This window comes from Giraffa tippelskirchi, chromosome 5 (assembly GCF_054371585.1).
Source record: "Giraffa tippelskirchi isolate mGirTip1 chromosome 5, T2T-mGirTip1v1.2.pri, whole genome shotgun sequence".
NCBI lineage: Eukaryota > Metazoa > Chordata > Mammalia > Artiodactyla > Giraffidae > Giraffa > Giraffa tippelskirchi.
Window position 1 is genome coordinate 97546206 of NC_137279.1, and position 18337 is coordinate 97564542.

Consider the following 18337-nt stretch of genomic DNA (forward strand, 5'->3'; position numbering starts at 1 on the left):
GTACATCTAGACAATGGAATATTATTCAGCTATAAAAAGAAATGAGCTCTCAAGCCACAAAAAGACATAAGGGAATTTTAAATGCATATTGGCAAGGGAAAGAAGCCAATCTGAAACGGCACTGTTTGATTCCAATGAATCACATGACATTCCAGAAAAGGCAAATATCAGTAGGCTGCCAGGGCTTTGGATGGAGTGGAGGTATGAATAAGTGAAGAAGGGGGGATTTTTATTGCAGTGAAACTACTCTGTATGATACTGTAACACTGCATACATGACAGGATGCACTTATCAAAACCTACAGAACTTTAAAACACAAAGTGTAAACCTTAAACCTTCAACAGAAAATTGGATTAAACACTTACTGAGCATGGCCCCACCCATCAGAACAAGACCCAGTTTCCCCCTCAGTCAGTCTCTCCCATCAGAAAGCTTCCATAAGCCTCTTATCCTTCTCCATCAGAGGACAGACAGACTGAAAACCACAGTCACAGAAAACTAACCAATCTGATCACATGGACCACAGCCTTGTCTAACTCTATGAAACTATGAGCTATGCCAGGTAGGGCCACCCAAGACGGACAGGTCATGGTGGAGAATTCTGACAAAACGTGGCCTACTGGAGAAGGGAATGCAAACCACTTCAGTATTCTTGCCTTGTGAACCCCATGAACAGTATGAAAAGCCAAAAAGATAGGACACTGAAAGAGGAACTCCCCAGGTCAGTAGGTGCCCAACATGCTACTGGAGATCAGTGGAGAAATAACTCCAAAAAGAATGAAGAGACAGAGCCAAAGTGAAAACAACGCCCAGTTGTGGATGTGACTGGTGATGGAAGTAAAGTCTAATGCTGTAAAGAACAATATTGCATAGGAACCTGGAATGTTAGGTCCATGAATCAAGGTAAATTGGAAGTAGTCAAACAGGAGATGGCAAGAGTGAACATCAACATTTTAGGAATCAGCAAACTAAAATGGACTGGAATGGGTGAATTTAACTCAGATGACCGTTATATCTACTACTACTACTACCATTATATCTACTACTAGGCAAGAATCCCTCAGAAGAAATGGAGTAGCCATCATAGTCAACAAAAGAGTCCGAAATGCAGTACTTGGATGCAATCTCAAAAACGATAGAATGATCTCTGTTCGTTTTTCGTTTCCAAGGCAAACCATTCAATATCACAGTAATCCAAGTCTATGCCCTGACCAGTAACGCTGAAGAAGCTGAAGTTGAACAGTTGTATGAAGACCTACAAGATCTTCTAGAACTAACACACAAAAAAGATGTCCTTTTCATCATAGGGGACTGGAATGCAAAAGTAGGAAGTCAAGAAATACCTGGAGTAACAGGCAAATTTGGCCTTGGGAGTACAGAATGAAACAGGGCAAAGGCTAATAGAGTTTTGCCAAGAGAACGCACTGGTCATAGCAAACACCCTCTTCCAACAACACAAGAGAAGACTCTACACATAGACATCACCAAATGGTCAATACTGAAATCAGATTGATTATATTCTTTGCAGCCAGAGATGGAGAAGCTCTATACGGTCAGCAAAAACAAGACCAGAGCTGACTGTGGCTCAGATCATGAACTCCTTATTGCCAAATTCAACTTTAATTGAAGAAAGTAGGGAAAACCACTAGACCAATCAGGTATGATCTAAATCAAATCCCTTACGATTATACAATGGAAGTGACAAAAAGATTCAAGGGATTAGATCTGATAGACAAAGTGCCTGAAGAACTATGGATGGAGGTTCGTGACATTGTACAGGAGACAGGGATCAAGACCATCCCCAAGAAAAAGAAATGCAAAAAGGTGAAATGGTTGTGTGAGGAGGCCTTACAAATAGCTGTAAAATGAACAGAAGCAAAAGCCAAAGGAGAAAAGGAAAGATACACCCATTTGAATGCAGAGTTCCAAACAATAGCAAGGAGAGACAAGAAAGCCTTCCTCAGTGATCAATGCAAAGAAATAGAGGAAAACAACACAATGGGAAAGACTAAGAGATCTCTTCAAGAAAATCAGAGATACCAAGGGAACATTTCATGCAAAGATGGGCTCAATAAAGGACAGAAATGGTAGGGACCTAACAGAAGCAAAAGATATTAAGAAGAGGTGGCAAGAATACACAGAAGAACTATACAAAAAAGATCTTCATGACCCAGATAATCACAATGATGTGATCACTCACCTAGAGTCAGACATCCTGGAATGCGAAGTCAAGTGGACCTTAAGAAGCATCACTACAAACAAAGCTAGTGGAGGTGACGGAATTCCAGTTGAGCTATTTCAAATCCTGAAAGATGATGCTGTGAAAGTGCTGCACTTACTATGCCAGCAAATTTGGAAAACCCAGCAGTGGCCACAGGACTGGAAAAGGTCAGTTTTCATCCCAATTCCAAAAAGAGGCAATGCCAAAGAATACTCAAACTACCACACAATTGCACTCATCTCACATGCTAGCAAAGTAATGCTCCAAATTCTCCAAGCCAGGCTTCAACAGTACATGAATCATGAACTTCCAGATGTTCAAGCTGGATTTAGAAAAGGCAGAGGAACCAGAGATCAAATTGCCAACACCCACTGGATCATCAAAAAAGCGAGAGAATTCCAGAAAAACATCTACTTCTGCTTTATAGACTATGCCAAAGCCTTTGACTGTGTGGATCATAGCAAAATGTGGAAAATTCTTCAAGAGATGGGAATTCCAGGCCATCTGACCTGCCTCCTGAGAAATCTGTATGTGGGTCAAGAAGCAACAGTTAGAACTGGACATGGAACAACAGACTAGTTCCAAATCGGGAAAGGAGTACCTCAAGGCTGTATATTGTCACCCTGCTTATTTAACTTATATGCAGAATACATTATGAGATGACGCATAAGCTGAAATCAGGATTGCCGGGAGAAATATTAATAACCTCAGATATGCAGATGACACCACCCTTATGGCAGAAAGCGAAGAACTAAAGAGCCTCATGATGAAAATGAAAGAGGAGAGTGAAAAGTTGGCTTAAAACTCAACATTCAGAAAACTAAGATCATGGCATCCGGTCCCATCACTTCATGGCAAATAGATGGGGAAACAGTGGAAACAGTGGCTGACTTTATTTCTTGGGGCTCCAAAACCACTGCAGATGGTGACTGCAGCCATGAAATTAAAAGACGCTTACTCCTTGGAAGCAAAGCTATGACCAACCTAGACAGCATATTAAAAAGCAGAAGCATTACTTTGCCAACAAAGGTCCGTCTAGTCAAAGCTATGGTTTTTCCAATAGTCACGTATGGATGTAAGAGTTGGAGTATAAAAAAAAAAAAGAAAGCTGAGTGCCGAAGAACTGATGCTTTTCAACTGTGGTGTTGGAGAAGACTCTTGAGATTCCCTTGGAGAGCTAGGAGATCTAACCAGTCCATCCTAAAGGAAATCAGTCCTGAATGTTCACTGGAAGGACTGATGCTGAAGCTGAAACTCCAATCCTCTGGCCACCTGATGCAAAGAACCGACTCATTGGAAAAGACCCTGATGCTGGGAAAGATTGAAGGCAAGAGGAGACAGGAACGACAGAGGATGAGATGGTTGGATGGCATCACTGACTCAATGGACATGAGTTTGAGTAAACCCCAGGAATTGGTGATGGACAGGGAGGCCTGGCGTGCTGCAGTCCATGGGGTCGCAAAGAGTCGGACACGATTGAGCGACTGAACTGAAACCGTAATATTTGCAACTTTTTCTTAAGTCAGTAGGTCCAGAGAATTCCAGTTGTGACAAGAGAGTCTAACTATATTTCAAATCTATTTCAAAAAGTCTCACTAAACAGGGTTGGGGCAGGGAGAGGGAGTGGGAAGGGAGATATAGACCTAAGTATCTGGAAATGAATTCAAGGCCAAAGGGACTGCACAAAAGTACTGTATTCTAGTCAATAAAGTTGTTTCCCCTGGGTTACAGGTTAACAATTCTGGTATTGCTACGTATGTATACTGGAATTGAATAATTAAGTAAATAAAGGGTGGATCCAGGGAGTCAAGTTCCTCAATGTCAGAGTGAAAATGAACAGATCCGCAAGGAGAGGGGGACAAAACATCCATATAGTAATGAAGAAAAGCCAGAGACATCAGAAAAAACTCATGTTTAACTTACTATAGATACAGATGATTACATATAGAAATATTTATAGATATGTAGAGGTGAGTGAAAAAGTTGGCTTAAAACTCAGCAAATGAAAATGTTGGCTCAAAACTCAACATGCAAAAAACTAAGATCATGGCATCCGGTCCCATCACTTCATGGCAAATAGATGGGGAAACAATGGAAACAGTGACACACTATTTTGGGGGGGCTCCAAAATCACTGCAGATGGTGACTACAGCCATGAAATTAAAAGATGCTTTGCTCTTTGGAAGAAAAACTACAACAAACTTAGATAGCATATTAAGAAGAGACATTTACTTTCCTAACAAAGGTCCATCTAGTCAAAGCTATGGTTTTTCCAATAGTCATGTATGGATGTGAGAGTTGGACTATAAAGAAAGCTGAGTGCTGAAGAATTGATGCTTTTGAACTGTGGTGTTGGAGAAGCCTCTTGAGATTCCCTTGGACTGCAAGGAGATCAAACCAGTTAATCCTAAAGGAAATCAGTCCTGAATACTCATTTCAAGGACTGATGCTAAAGCTGAAACTCCAATACTCTGGCCACCTGATGCGAAGAACTGACTCACTAGAAAAGACCCGGATGCTGGGAAAGACTGAAGGCAAGAGGAGAAGGGGGCGACAGAGGATGAGATGGTTGGATGGCATCACTGACTTAATGGACATGAGTTTGAGCATGCTCCAGGAGTTGGTGATGGACAGGGAAGCCTGGCATGCTGCAGTCCATGGGGTTGCAAAGAGTTGGACATGACTGAGCGACTGAACTCAACTCATGAATATACACAGGGGTTTAAAAACACATATATTTCTTTGCTTTGTCAGCTGAGAGGGTCTAAAAGAAGGTACACCCTTGTACCAAGAACCATACCTTATGCCCAGACCTTGGTTTCTAATAATATGCTTCAATAAAAAGAACCAGTGCCTCTTGGAGAAATGACTGTTTCTAGTACTGGAGCAGGAACTACACAAGATGAGCCTAGAGCATTCTGTAGTACCAGAAAGTAAGAAAGTGCTCAAAAACAAAGCAAAAACACACACACTGATGAAAGGATGGCAGAAGAGCACACAAGCCAAACGAAAAAGCTACCAGTGGCCAATTCTGGAGCAACAAAATACAGTGGCAGTATCGGATTTTATAACCTAAGTGAAAAGCCAAAATGTTAGTCACTCAGCTACGTCCACCTCTTTGCAACGGCATGGACTTGTTTAGGCAAAATACTGAAGTTGGGTAGTCATTCCCCACCCAACCCAGGAATCAAACCCAGGTCTCCAGGATTGCAGGTAGATTCTTACTGTCTGAGCCACCAGGGAAGCCCTTACATAACACAAAGTATAAAATAAATAATTCATTAGCTGATACTGATACAAATAAATGACAGAATAAATACACGAAGAAGAGACAGTCTTCTCCTGTGTAGAATTCCAAATAAATTATATAGTTACTACATACTAAGGGGAAGAGTCTAAGTATGGGCTGCATATATAGTGACTCCTATCCAAAGTCTACAGTATGAAAAGGGGGGAGAGGAGGAGAACAGAGTAGGGAAACCGGGCAAACACTATTTTAGCCAGATGATCAAGGTCAATATAGAGAGTCACAAATCATGATGATAAAATACACCACTGATATGAACTGATGAAAATGGCACTTTACTTCTGTGACTGTCTTCCCAAAGTTCCAAGCTAATCATGAAAAAAACTCAGACAAATTCTAACAGTCAGGTATACTATACTTGACCAGTACTCCTCAAAAATGTCAAGGTCATCAAAATCAAGGAAAGACTAAGAAACTATCACAGCTAAGATGAGCCTAAGGAGACATAACAACTAAATGTAATGTGGTGTCCTGGATGGGATTCGGAAAGACAATAGGTAAAAACTAAGGAAATCAGAATAAACTATGAGTTTCAGTTAGTAATAATGTATCAACATTGATTTATTTATCTTAATAAATGTTAAAACAATTAACAAATAACCATACTAATATAAGATGTTCATAACGAGAAACTGTTTGGCAGGAGTGGGGGATATATATGTGGAAACTATACTATCTAGGAAGCTCAAACTGTGGTAGAACTAGACAAAGGAATATTATTCAGCCCTAGAAAGAAATGAGATATTAAGCCATGAAAAGACATGAAGGACACTTAAATGTATATTACTGAGTAAAAGAAGACAGCCTGAAAAGGGTACATAGTATATGATTACAACTATATAACCGGGGAAAGGCAAAACTATGGAGATAGTAAAAAGATTAGTTGCCAGTGCTTAGGGGGAGCAAGGAACGAATAAGCAGAGCACAGGGGGTTTTTAGGGCAGTAAAAGTACTCTGTGTGCAATGATGGCAGACACGTCATCACAAATTTGTCCAAACCCATAGAATACGCAACACCAAGAGTGAACCCTAAAATAAATCATGGACTCTGAATGACAATGACATATCAAAGTAGTCTCTTCAATTCTAACCATCTCTGGTGGGGGATGTTTACAATGGTGGAGGTTATGCACTCTATGGAGACCCCTAATTCACAAACCCTTGGTGCCTTTTTAAGTATCAAAAGCAAAATATAATATTTACACCAATATTTTAAAGCACATCCAAAATTTTAATGCTGGGCAAAAGAGAGTACCATATTACTGTTAATAATAACAATAGAGTATGCCCTGTCAGGACTGAGAAACTGAGAGGTATGTCAATGAGCATCTGGTCTTCCCAAAGAGGGAAAAAAGAATAAATAACTTGTCAAATAAGCTGCTCATCATCACTGGGACTTTTTAACCCTGGCTGGGTGTTCTAGTCACAAAGAATGCTGCCTGAGGCAGTAAAAGCACAAATAAACCTCATCTGACTTTCAACCATAATACCTTCAGCCACAGCTAACAAGGGTTGATTACTTGGGAAGGAGTAACAGATTCCTCAAACCTTCTAATTCCAAGGCAATCAGGATAAAAACATAATCGACACAAACAGACTTATTTCTAAATAAATCAATCTTATTTGTCATTCAATAAAAAAAAGTATAATAAGGCTTAATGTTTTGAGACATTTTTAAAATCAGTATAAAATTATAAGCAAGCTATTCAGAAGAAAAGTTCATTTGTTATCTGATAAATTACCTACAAGGCCAAAGGAACAACTTGACATCAAGAATAAAAATAAACTTGTTCATTTCCCTCCTAATAGAATACAAAACTCTACTCTTAGAATTTTAAAACAGCCTCATTTATTTAAAATTACCAAGGCTATATACTTCTGTTCCAGGTGGCCAGGACACAACCAGTTTACATGTTTCTTCCTAGCATAATTAATGGGTCCCTTTCATTCTCAAGTGTCTTGGTTTGTACCCTTCACTACATAGTCTTCCCAGTTTTAGTACATTTTGTGCCTGGAAGACTCCTGTTAATAGGCATATGGTCTCTGGGCACCTGCATTACTAGTTTAGATAACTAAGAGTAGAAAAGTACTTGCCGGGACTTAGAGGAATTGCTCTAAACTTGTTCATTCCATTGTGGGGAGGCAGGATGGGAGAGGTCAGCAAGGAGGAATGAGACATGAGGTCAACTGGGCTTAAGAAATGACCCAAGGCTGCCAAATTCCCCATCAAACCTAAAATTCCTTAGGGCAAAGACTACCTGTCATTCAGCTTCCTATCCCCAGTGTCCAATATTGTATGTGTCACCTAGTAAGTACTCATTAAAATTTTTCCCTGGGCGTCTTCACTGGTGGCTCAGTGGTAAAGAATCTGCCTGCCAATGAAGGTGACACAGGTACGAACCCTAGTCCGGAAAGATTCCACATGTCGCAGCGCAACTAAGCCCAAGTGCTACAACTACTGAGCCTCTGTGCTCTAGAGTCAGGGAACCGCAACTCCTGACAGCACGCACTGCAGCTACTGAAGCCCAAGCACTCTAGAACTCATGCTCTGCAACAGAGAAGCTACCACAGTGAGAAGCCTGTGCACCGCAACAAAGACTCAGCACAGCCAAAAATAAATAAACAAATAAAAATTTTAGAAAAATTTTCCCTGAATGAATGGTGATTATTAAGGCTAGCATATAAACTCATACTAGTTTTCCTTCATGCACTTTCATAATTTCATTCCTTATTTTTATTTTTTATACTGGTTTCACTGTTTAGTGAAAGTGTGAAAGTGTTAGTCACTCAGTTGTGTCCAACTCTTTGCGACCCTGTGGGCTATTGCCTACCAGGCTTCTCTGTCCATCAAATTCTCCAGGCAAGAAAACTGGAGTGGGTTGCTATTCCCTTTCCCAGGGGATCTTCCCAACCCAGGGATCTAACTTGAGTCTCCTGCATTGCAGGAGATTCTTTACCGACTGAGCCACCAGGAAGATCCTGTTCACTATTTAGAGGGAAGTACTAAAAATATTATGCAAGCTCTACATTTTTCAAGTTTTAGTATTAGTGACAGTTTTGTTTCCTATTATGGGAAGCAACAAAAATAATGCTTAAAAATAAAATATTACATTCAATTATGTAAGCAATTTCAAAGTGAGGCTATGTTTTCCTTTACTGAAATAAACTAAAAATAAAAGTTTTTATTATTTAAAAAAATAAACTTTAACTCCAAGGATAGCAAAATGAGGTAAGAAGAAGGAATAAGAAGCAAACATGCTGACATTTAAAAAGTAGCCTTTATTTTATGTTAATTCGAGGAATAAAATCTATTATAATTATACTGTTTCATCTCATAAAAAATAAATGCACCACACTTAGTAAGAAAAAATTAAACACAATGGGTTTCCTCACATAATAGAGGCTAAATATTACCAGTAAAGTCTTAAAGAAATTTCTGATGCTAAAGCTGTAAAGATAAACATTTATTTTGTCTGGATAAGATTTTTTTGCTTACTTACTTTCCAATTTTTATCTTTAAAAACCTGATCAGCATACAACAACTCTATGAAAGTGAAACTGTTAGCTGCTCTCTCATGTCCAACTCTATGCGACCCCATGGACTATGGCTCCCTAGGGTCCTCTCTTCATGGGTTTTCCAGGCAAGAATACTGGTGTGGATAGCCATTCCCTTCTTTAGGGGAACTTTCCAACCCAGGGATGGAACCCAGGGCTCCCACATAGAAGGCAGATTCTTTACCGTCTAAGCCACCAGCTGGATGTGAAAATGAGTTACTTCTTCACAGTGTGGAATAATGAATGCTACGGGGAAGAAAGTTGCTAATAGCCATAACAGTTTCCCTAACTTAACTCATTCTCTTCCTATGCACCCTATTTCTGAGGACTCCTCAATCAGTTATTCACCAGCAAAACAAACATAATCAACACCAACTCAGGCTCTTGAGATCTGCTATAATTTGAACCATAGCCTTTACAGCCAATTTAAATGCAACTCCCAAATGTTTTTTAGTTTGGTATATGGTGAAAGTTAAAGAATAAGATATCCTTGCTTTATCAACAACCTTTGAGTTTGCAACTCAGGTAAATTACCGAAGAAGGCATCTTAATATTTTAAAGTTCTGTTTCATTACGATTTCTGAATTACCACATGAAGCAATTAAAAGCATGATTCCTCATGTGATCTGATAAATCTATTCTGGGGTGACAGACGGCACCCTGAATCCCAATACCCATTTCCTAAATATTCAGTTAGTCTTCAGAGGTACTGTATTTGAGTGTGAGCAGAAGTGTAAATCTATCACTACTATTGAAAAAACAGCTCAAAATACCTTCATCTTTGAAAGAAACCCTTAGAAATTAATAAAAAGAGAGATCTTTTTTAAGTGATATGACTCGCTAGCAATTAAATGCATCCTTTAATCCAAATTAAATTTGTGCCATTTCTTTTGAAAGCTGAAGAATACAGACTACAGTATCGTTTTTGTAAGCTATAGTCTATTTCAACATATTGAGTGAGAAAAAAGTTACAGTAAGACTTTTTCCAAATTAGTTAACATAAAAGATAATTTTGTGGGCCAGGGAAATCTAGAATAATCTATCAGCACACAATTCATAAAGGGAAACTTCATGTCACATTTCCTTAGATTCAAAACACCAGGTAGAGAGAACAACATTCATTGTCATTTCTAAGAAAAGAGATGTAAGCTACATACCTTGAGAAAACAGATCCAAAAAAGTTTTTAACCCTACCAGAATCAAAATGATCATAACGGGTAAAAAGAACTAAGTAACCTTCATGGTACATTCAACAGAAAAACTATACACTTTATAAATTACAAATTTTATCATGATTAAACTGATCAGCAAAAAGAACTCAAAGAAGTTTTCAAAACTTTCACAGAGGTCATCACATTTTCCAAAATCTCCAAACATTAAACTAATCAACCTCCCAATGTTCAAAACATACTAAATAAATATAACCAGAACTAGACAGACACACAGATATAAAAATGTTGCAGGGGAGGTGGAGGAGTCGAGAGGAGAGAGAAAACTTCCTGGTTAATTCACTGAATAGCTCTCCCTAAGAGTAATCAGGCTCTTGAACACAGCTGGAAGAAAATCCACCCAAGCAGCTGACTCTCTGCAGACTGCTCTGTACTTTTCCAAACAGAAGTAAATTTGTGCTGCAAGTCCACAGAATACATAGACCTGTCATTCTAGTCTTGCTCTAAGGCCTGAGACAAGAATCTGCAGTTTCAGAGAGCTTAAGCAAAAACAAGTCATTTTTAAAAGATGTTTTCATAATAACGGAAGTTCACCGAAGGAAGTACATACAAGAGTACTCAAATACAGTACCTTACTCTGCAACTTTAATACCCTGAAGACAGGTGTATTTCCTCAACTATATGAGAGCTTTATTAGTTAGCAGGGAAAATAAGTAATAAACAAAAGAAGCTACACACATACTACTTAGCATTTGACTAACGTTATATCACAAAATTTAATTCTTAAGTACCCCTCACATTACTGACAGCAGAAATTCACTGTACAGTCACCACCAATTCTTAAAACTCATTTGAAGAATCTGTAAGAATTTTTTCGTTCTAAAGGTAGACGCAGGTATAAGTCTTAGTACCGTACGTATTAAGTTCCTTCAGTCCCCCTCAATTCCCAAACATGCTGAATATGCCAAAATAAAAGATTGAAAGGAGGCATCTTCAAATCAGAGGACTGCAGCTAAAACAGAACATCTGTATTTCAGAGCACAAGTGGGCCTAGAGTACACAGGATCAACTGTAAACACAATAGCAAGAACAGTCACGTAAAACATAAGAGAAAGAGAAACGGACACTTGAGAAGTTGAACTGGACTGTGAGGTAAAACACATATACAAATTAAAGGCAACTAGTTCCTCATCTGCTACTCTCACCTCTGAGTATTAGAACTTAGTTGTCTTTAGCTCCCTTCTTTATATAATAGTACAAGACAGCCCAAGAAAGTAGATGCTCTGAAATTCTTCTAACAGTGATTCTCCTCTCTGGTCTTGTAGATGTTATTCAACCTCTTCAGATAAATAATTAGATAAAAACGAAATGCACAGGGGGTCCTGGGTATTAATGCACATACAACCATATTCTGACCTCAAAAACAGTATAAAATCCAAACTTTTTAGCATTGCAATCAAAACTCTGTTTGATCTAACTTCAAGCAGCTAGATCTAACCCACCTGCAGTGTAGGTTTCTCAAGGGCAGGGATGCTGGGACTCTGTGACTCATATGAGCCTAACAGTGTTTTACACATAGCTTGTGCTTAATTGTGGTATCAGGCTAAATATGAGGTGATGTCAGTGGGCCAATATCAAAAAAGTGACACTCTAAATCACTGTTTTTCAAACAGTGGATTACAACCTAATGAGTCAGGAAATTAATGCAGTGGGTCACCATCACCGTTCAAACAAAAAATAAAATAAAATACTGAACAGACTAAAAAATACCAGAGTGCAAGATACTAGTAAATACAGTTTTGTGAAACTTGTTTCAGGTGGGTTGTTGGTTTGTTTGTTTTTTAATTGGGTTGTAATACAAAATGTATCTCTTACTGTGAGTTCCAATCTATATTTTTAAACTGCCTAGATACTGTTTTTTCCAAATGTAGGCCTGGAATAGTTTTTTCCCCAAATGTGGACCCATATATAGGCTCTTACTAGACTGCCCAAGGGAAGCACAGAAACTATATAGCTGACAGTCGAAGAACAGAATGACCCTAACTGGCTCTAACCTAAACCACTACAATATCCTTTATGCCATCATCTAACAAATGAACTTACCACAGATCATGCTCCCTAAGCGCCCTGCCGTGATCATAAATTGTAAATGTTTGCTTGTCAACTGAGGCTCTTTGCTTATCTACGGATCATAAGAATTATTCCCAATGGGGCTTATCTATAAAAACAATTATCCTTGAGAGCATGGTAACAAACCCTCTCCTGAAACAAACTGGAAAGTAGTGGCTGCAAAGAGAACTGTTCTTCACAGTAACTTACATGACCCAGACAAATCTTCATGTTACTAACAAAAGATCTTTTTCCTGGTCACAGTAATGTTACAGAAGACATTTCTGAGGGGAAGATAATGCTATTTTCAAATTTAGTTGTATTATTTTGCTGCCCTACTACCTATGGAATTAAAAGTATTTCTTGGGGTTTCAGTTACAATCATCTTGTTCTCTTCACTGATAAAGATAGCAAAAAATAACAGCAAAGAATGACTATTTTATCCCTGTCTTCCATCCAATTTAACAGTAAGAGAAAGGGGGTATAAAATAGTTCCACTTCAAAACTATACAACCAAAGTTCAACTGCTACCCAGCTTCATAGGAATGTGACTGAATTTTAAGAATTTTCAGTGACTTCAGGCAAGAATAGTTGACTTCCCTATCTCACAATGCTATTATGAAGATCAAATCAAACATAAAAACACTGTGCAAACTGTGCTGTGTGCTTAGTCACTCAGTTGTGTCTGATTCTTTGCCACCCTATGGACCGTAGCCCACCAGGCTCCTCTGTCCATAGGATTCTCCAGGCAAGAATCCTGGAGTGGGCTGCCATGCCCTCCTCCAGGGGATCTTCCCAACCCAGGGATCGAACCCTGGTCTCTCGCACTGCAGGCGGATTCTTTACCATCTGAGCCACCAGGGAAGCCACTATACAAACTGCAAAGTGATATGATTATTATTACTATTAACTTGTTCTACCTCTTAACCCTCATCTTTATTACAACAGTTCAGCAAGATTCAATGGCATCATCGACTGAATGGACATGAGTTCAAGCAAACTCCCAGAGATAGCGAAGGACAGGGAAGCCTGATGTGCTGCAGTCCATGGGGTTGCAAAGAGCACGACTAAGCAACTGAACAACAAGAAGCAAGAATCAATAAATAAAGCACAGATGACTAGATATAATAGTTAGTCCATTATCTATTGAACTGATTGTCCTAAGGGCTGGGCTTTCACTTTGTTTCTTGACTAATGACTCTCTACATAACCATGAAAATAAAATGAACTGAGAATTCAAGGCCTGTAGATTCACTCCAGGTACAGGTTCGGTATGTGGAATGCATTAACCACATTTGGCAAGGGAGTAAAAAATAAAGACTTCAGGCCACCAAGCAAGACCTACTGAATCATAATCTTTAAAGGGTGAACCTGAGAATCTATACTTTTGACAAGCACACCCAGTGATTCTTATACTCACTAAAGCTTGAGAATCACTGCCATAAAAACTTCCTTTGATCAATAACCATGATTTCAAACACCATTTTCAAAATCTACCTTGAAAATCTAAGCTAAATAGAATTCAGCTACAACTGAGAAAGCAGATCTTAAGAAGGTACTTTTTAACTCATAAAAATACTTGTGGCCCCAACCTCTTTTTAGTCAATTTTCAAATAAAATGAAGGAAAAAGAGAGAAAATGCCTATGACATATTTATAAGTTTTTAAAATAAATTACAAATAAATACATATATACACACACAAACATCTTCAATTTTTCTTATGGTTTAACACAGGAAAGTTATATTATCTTGCAGCTTTCAAGAAGTAAGGCATACACCCTCTGCCTAGCATAAACATATCATGATACTGAATGCTTACAAGCCAACCTTAGGGTTCATGCTTATTGAAGACCATATTACACAAATACCAAAGAGACAAAACAAACTAGCCAACAGACAAACCTAATCTCTCAAAATCAGACAGTACTATATCCGTATCCATTGCACACTTAAACCCTCCTAAGGGCATCTCGTAAGAAATCAATCAAGAGCCCATGAAACTACCTTAAGAAAAATCAACCTGAAGTCAAATATTTCATACACTATATAATTAGTGCAAAGACGTATTTATTTTGGTTCTACTTGCTGAAAGCATCCTTTCTCACTAGCCTCCAGGTATATACACATCACAGGGAAGACACTCAATATATATTACACATTGAAAAATTACAAGGTGGAGACTAACAATGTCATTTGAGAAAACTTTCCATCTGCAGTAAAAGTCAGAACCCAGAGGCTTGTTCATACTCTAGTATCTAGCCTTTCCCAAACCAGTTAAGAATCTAGTCAGTTTTGAGAGGAGGACAAACCAAACCATACTGAATTCAGTTTAATGACTTTTCCAAGATTCAGTGAGGACAAGGCCATAGTAAGGAGCCTTTAAAGAAATGCACAGAAATAATGCTCTTTTTTGTCCAAGTCTGTATTCTCTTAAATCTCAAAGTTATTCTATTCTTTCAAACCTCTGTCAGTTGTCCAAATTACTGCAACATATGGAAATTGTAATAATTTACGTATTGAAAGAAAGCAGAAAAGTCTGAAAGGGCAATTATCAAGGTCCAAACATCCACCTTTGACTCAATACAAACTACATCTATACAATAATAACCTACCTAGACCTACCCTGACTCTACCTGGCACTTCATCAACATGCAAAACTTTCCTGGGACAATAGAGAGCTTAATTAAGGAACCTGGGTGACAGACAGAGAAAAGTGTTACCTAAAGAATGCTTTAAGAAAATCAGCATCAACCTAACAAAGATCAAAACAAGTTTCAGATACAGATATCCCTCAAGAACCATGTCTCTGATTTCCTCCTCTCACTTGAAAACTGAGAAGAAAATGTAGACTTTAGTAGAAGGAAGGAAAGAGAAAGAAGCTGTATAGTTGAGGACCCAAACAACTTACCAACTACCTTGGCTCTCTGATGCAACTATCACTATTTTCACTATTAGCAGAGGTGCCTCAAAGAATTTAGAAATCAAAATACAGTTGGAAAGTGAGAAACCAGTGTCTGGAAGATATCTGATCATCACAACCTTCCAAGAAAGGTTCTCTAAGCAAAGAGTGCTCTTTTTGCCCTGCCCACGAAAATAAAGTTCTCCACTCACCACTAATGATGTGCTAAAATGTAATAATGTCTTTTCTCTAGGAGAAATGGGCCTAGACTGGGACCTGTGCCTGAGGCAAGTCCTTCTATAGGGAATCACCTGAGATCTCCCTTACAATACCTAGTTTATATCTGAACTCTGCGGCAAAAACCACAGAAAAGGCAAGAAGCCACCAACTACACTAGTTAGTATATATAAAATGGTCATGTTAGCTGTTGTCTTCTACAGAATTATTTGTTTCAGTTTAGTTCCTTTACCTTCAGTAAAGAGTAAATGATTTAGAACTCTATGATAAATTTATAATTTTAAATAAACACTTCAGTTTTAAATTTAAAAATAAACAGCTGGATCCAAAATTAACTTTGAAAAGGAAAGGAAAATGACAATTTCAAGAGCTTCTACCAGAAGGAAATGTCAGTCACAGATTTTGAGTTTTCTAGGGAAAAAAAACAAAGAATTAGGTGCCCAGGTATAAAACAAAAGGTTGAGAATAAAACCTCAATAAGCATATACTGCCAGAGAGAACCAGAAAAATTGTAGGACATTAACAGAAAAATAACTCATCCATTTACAAAAAGGACAGAGGAAAGGTATAACAGCTTCAAACACTTACTTTGGTGAGCTACTCTTTCTTGAAGTATAAGGTAAGAGGAAACAGAATGAAGAGATACCACAGAGTAAGAATGTCAAGGATAAAGGTAAGAGGCATGAGCTGAATAAGAAAGGATAGACCCTCTACAGGTCCTTCAAAACACTACCCCCTTGAAACTTTGATCAAACCTACTGTTCTACTAGAGGAAAGGCTGAAGGTTAGGGAAATTATAGTTAAAATAACATTTATAAAAATGAGAAAGAGGGAATTCCCTCCCAGTCCAGTGGTTAGGACTCTGAGCTTTCACTGCCGTGGGCGAGGGTTAGATCCCTGGTAGGGGGACAGAGATCCTGCAAGGAGCAAAGCAAGGTCAAAAAAAAAGAAAAGAGAAAGAGATAGATTCATGAGGGCAAATCTAAACTCTGAAAGGAAGAACAGAAGTGTGGGGGAAAAAGGAATATACAAGACAGAGTCAGTAAGATAGAAGACTGCTGAGGAGAATGGAGACAGCATATACACCATCTACCAATCAGCAAGCACTATATAAATTTTAATACAAAGTATAAAAACACAAATGTAACAGCTGGATTAAAGGAGTGGAGAAGGTCTGCAAAGAAACTGCAAAACAGGGCAGCATCCTGCCAGAGTTTTAAGGGATGCAGTGAGGAAGTAAGGATGAAGGAATATGAAGGGGGAGGGGTTGCAGCAAGGAAAGAGGAAGGGCGCTGCAACAGCAGAAGGAGCCTAAAAAGAGAAGAAAGGGAAAGCAACCCAGAGGAGAGAAAGAATAAGATAAAAAAATAAAGCATGAGATAACAAGGGAATACAGTAAAGAATGAAAACGGCATGCCCTGTAAAAGTGCGGAGGTCAAAGACCCAAAAGGGGCTGTAGTTTGGGGGAAGTACCAGCTAGGGAGAGTTCTACTATAAAGCTCTGACTCAAAAGAAGTATGAGCACCGTGCAGGAGTGAAGACGAGGGCCAGAACAGGGGTGCTCTCAGAGAGGTGTGATGGAGACACTAGATTCAAAATCCTGATGTGATGTAGGGACTACTGTGAAGACAAACCATCGTGTCAAAGACGACGCCACCGCCACCACCACCACCAAAAAATCCAAGAGTCAGAGAAGAAGGTATTCTTGGAGTATGAATACAAGAAAAGAGGGGACACACGGTAGGATACAAAAATACAGGGAGTGCTTAACCATAAGGAGTGGGTAACTAAGGGAAGAAAAGGGAGTGCGGCGTGGAGGGATATGTTTTCGGAGAAAAGTCGGAGCAGACCAAAGGTCCTGCCTCTTTGGTCTAGAGGACAGAAGAGACAGTCCACGGGGGCTTAAAGGAGGGGTAGAGAGCAAGAAACTATGATGTTCAAGATGAGAACTTGCGGGGCCGGGGGCGGGGGTGGACACACAGTGGCTGGGTCAGAAAAAGAGATGCTGTCAGTCAGAAGCAGAAAGAGGTTCAACAAGAGGAAAGCGGAGAAGGCGGCAGCATACCGAGGGGGGGAGGCAAGCGGAGCAGAAAAGAAGCCAAAGCAATGGGGGAAGGGGTAACATCAGGAGGGACGCTGGGAGATTACAGGGAGGGAAGTGGGGGTTCCAGAAACCCAGGGCGTGGGGAGGTAAAAGGGTCAACCTCCGTGGAGGGGCGGGGGACCGGAGGGCCGGTTCGGGGGTTGCAGGGAGGTGCGGCCTGAGGGTGACAGGGTTAGAGGAGAAATGCAGGGACAGACGGACGGGAGAGGGCGGGGTGGGACAGCGGGCAGCCCCAATACTCACACCTCCAGAATGCGGTCCCCCTTGCGCACCCCGGCCCGGTCGGCTGCCCCCCCGGGCAGCACGGCGCTCACATGCTGCAGCGGCGCGTACAGCTCTCCGTTGATGCTCCGCAGTTGCCCGCCCTCGCTCACTTGGCCCCGCACGTTGAAGCCGTAGCCGGACTCGGACTTGACGATGCGCACGACTCGCGGGCCGCCGCCTCCCCCGCCGCCGTTCCCGGCGCAGTGGAGCCCAGACCCCCCACCGCCGCCGCCACCTCCGTTCCTGTGAGGGGCTGCGGGGTGAATCCCTTCCCCGTCCTCGTCCGCCATCTTGCGAGCTAGCAAGCCGTACTCCCACCCCCCTACACCTCCACTCCCTCCGCGCGTGCTCGCCCTTCTCAGCAGCCGCGCGACCCCCGGAGCGCGCGCCCGCTCCGCCGACCGCGGGACCCTAGTCGGCCACGGAGCTACCGGCGCGGGTTAAGGGGAGACAGGGGGCGGGGGAAAAAGA

General features: G+C 40.3%; 1 protein-coding gene across 4 annotated transcripts in view; it reads right to left on the reverse strand.

Annotated features, from left to right (window-relative positions):
* SNX27 (sorting nexin 27) overlaps positions 1 to 18166 on the reverse strand; it is an 81215-nt gene extending 63049 nt beyond the window's left edge. For 2 of the 4 annotated variants that reach the window (XM_081490879.1, XM_081490878.1), the window contains exon 1: positions 17846 to 18166. In XM_081490879.1, the coding sequence (XP_081347005.1) occupies positions 17846 to 18156 (311 nt within the window). In that variant the 5' untranslated portion in view covers positions 18157 to 18166. The remainder of the gene's footprint in view (positions 1 to 17845) is intronic. The other 2 variants (XM_081490881.1, XM_081490880.1) reach the window with 2 other exon arrangements.
* Positions 18167 to 18337: the final 171 nt, after the last annotated feature.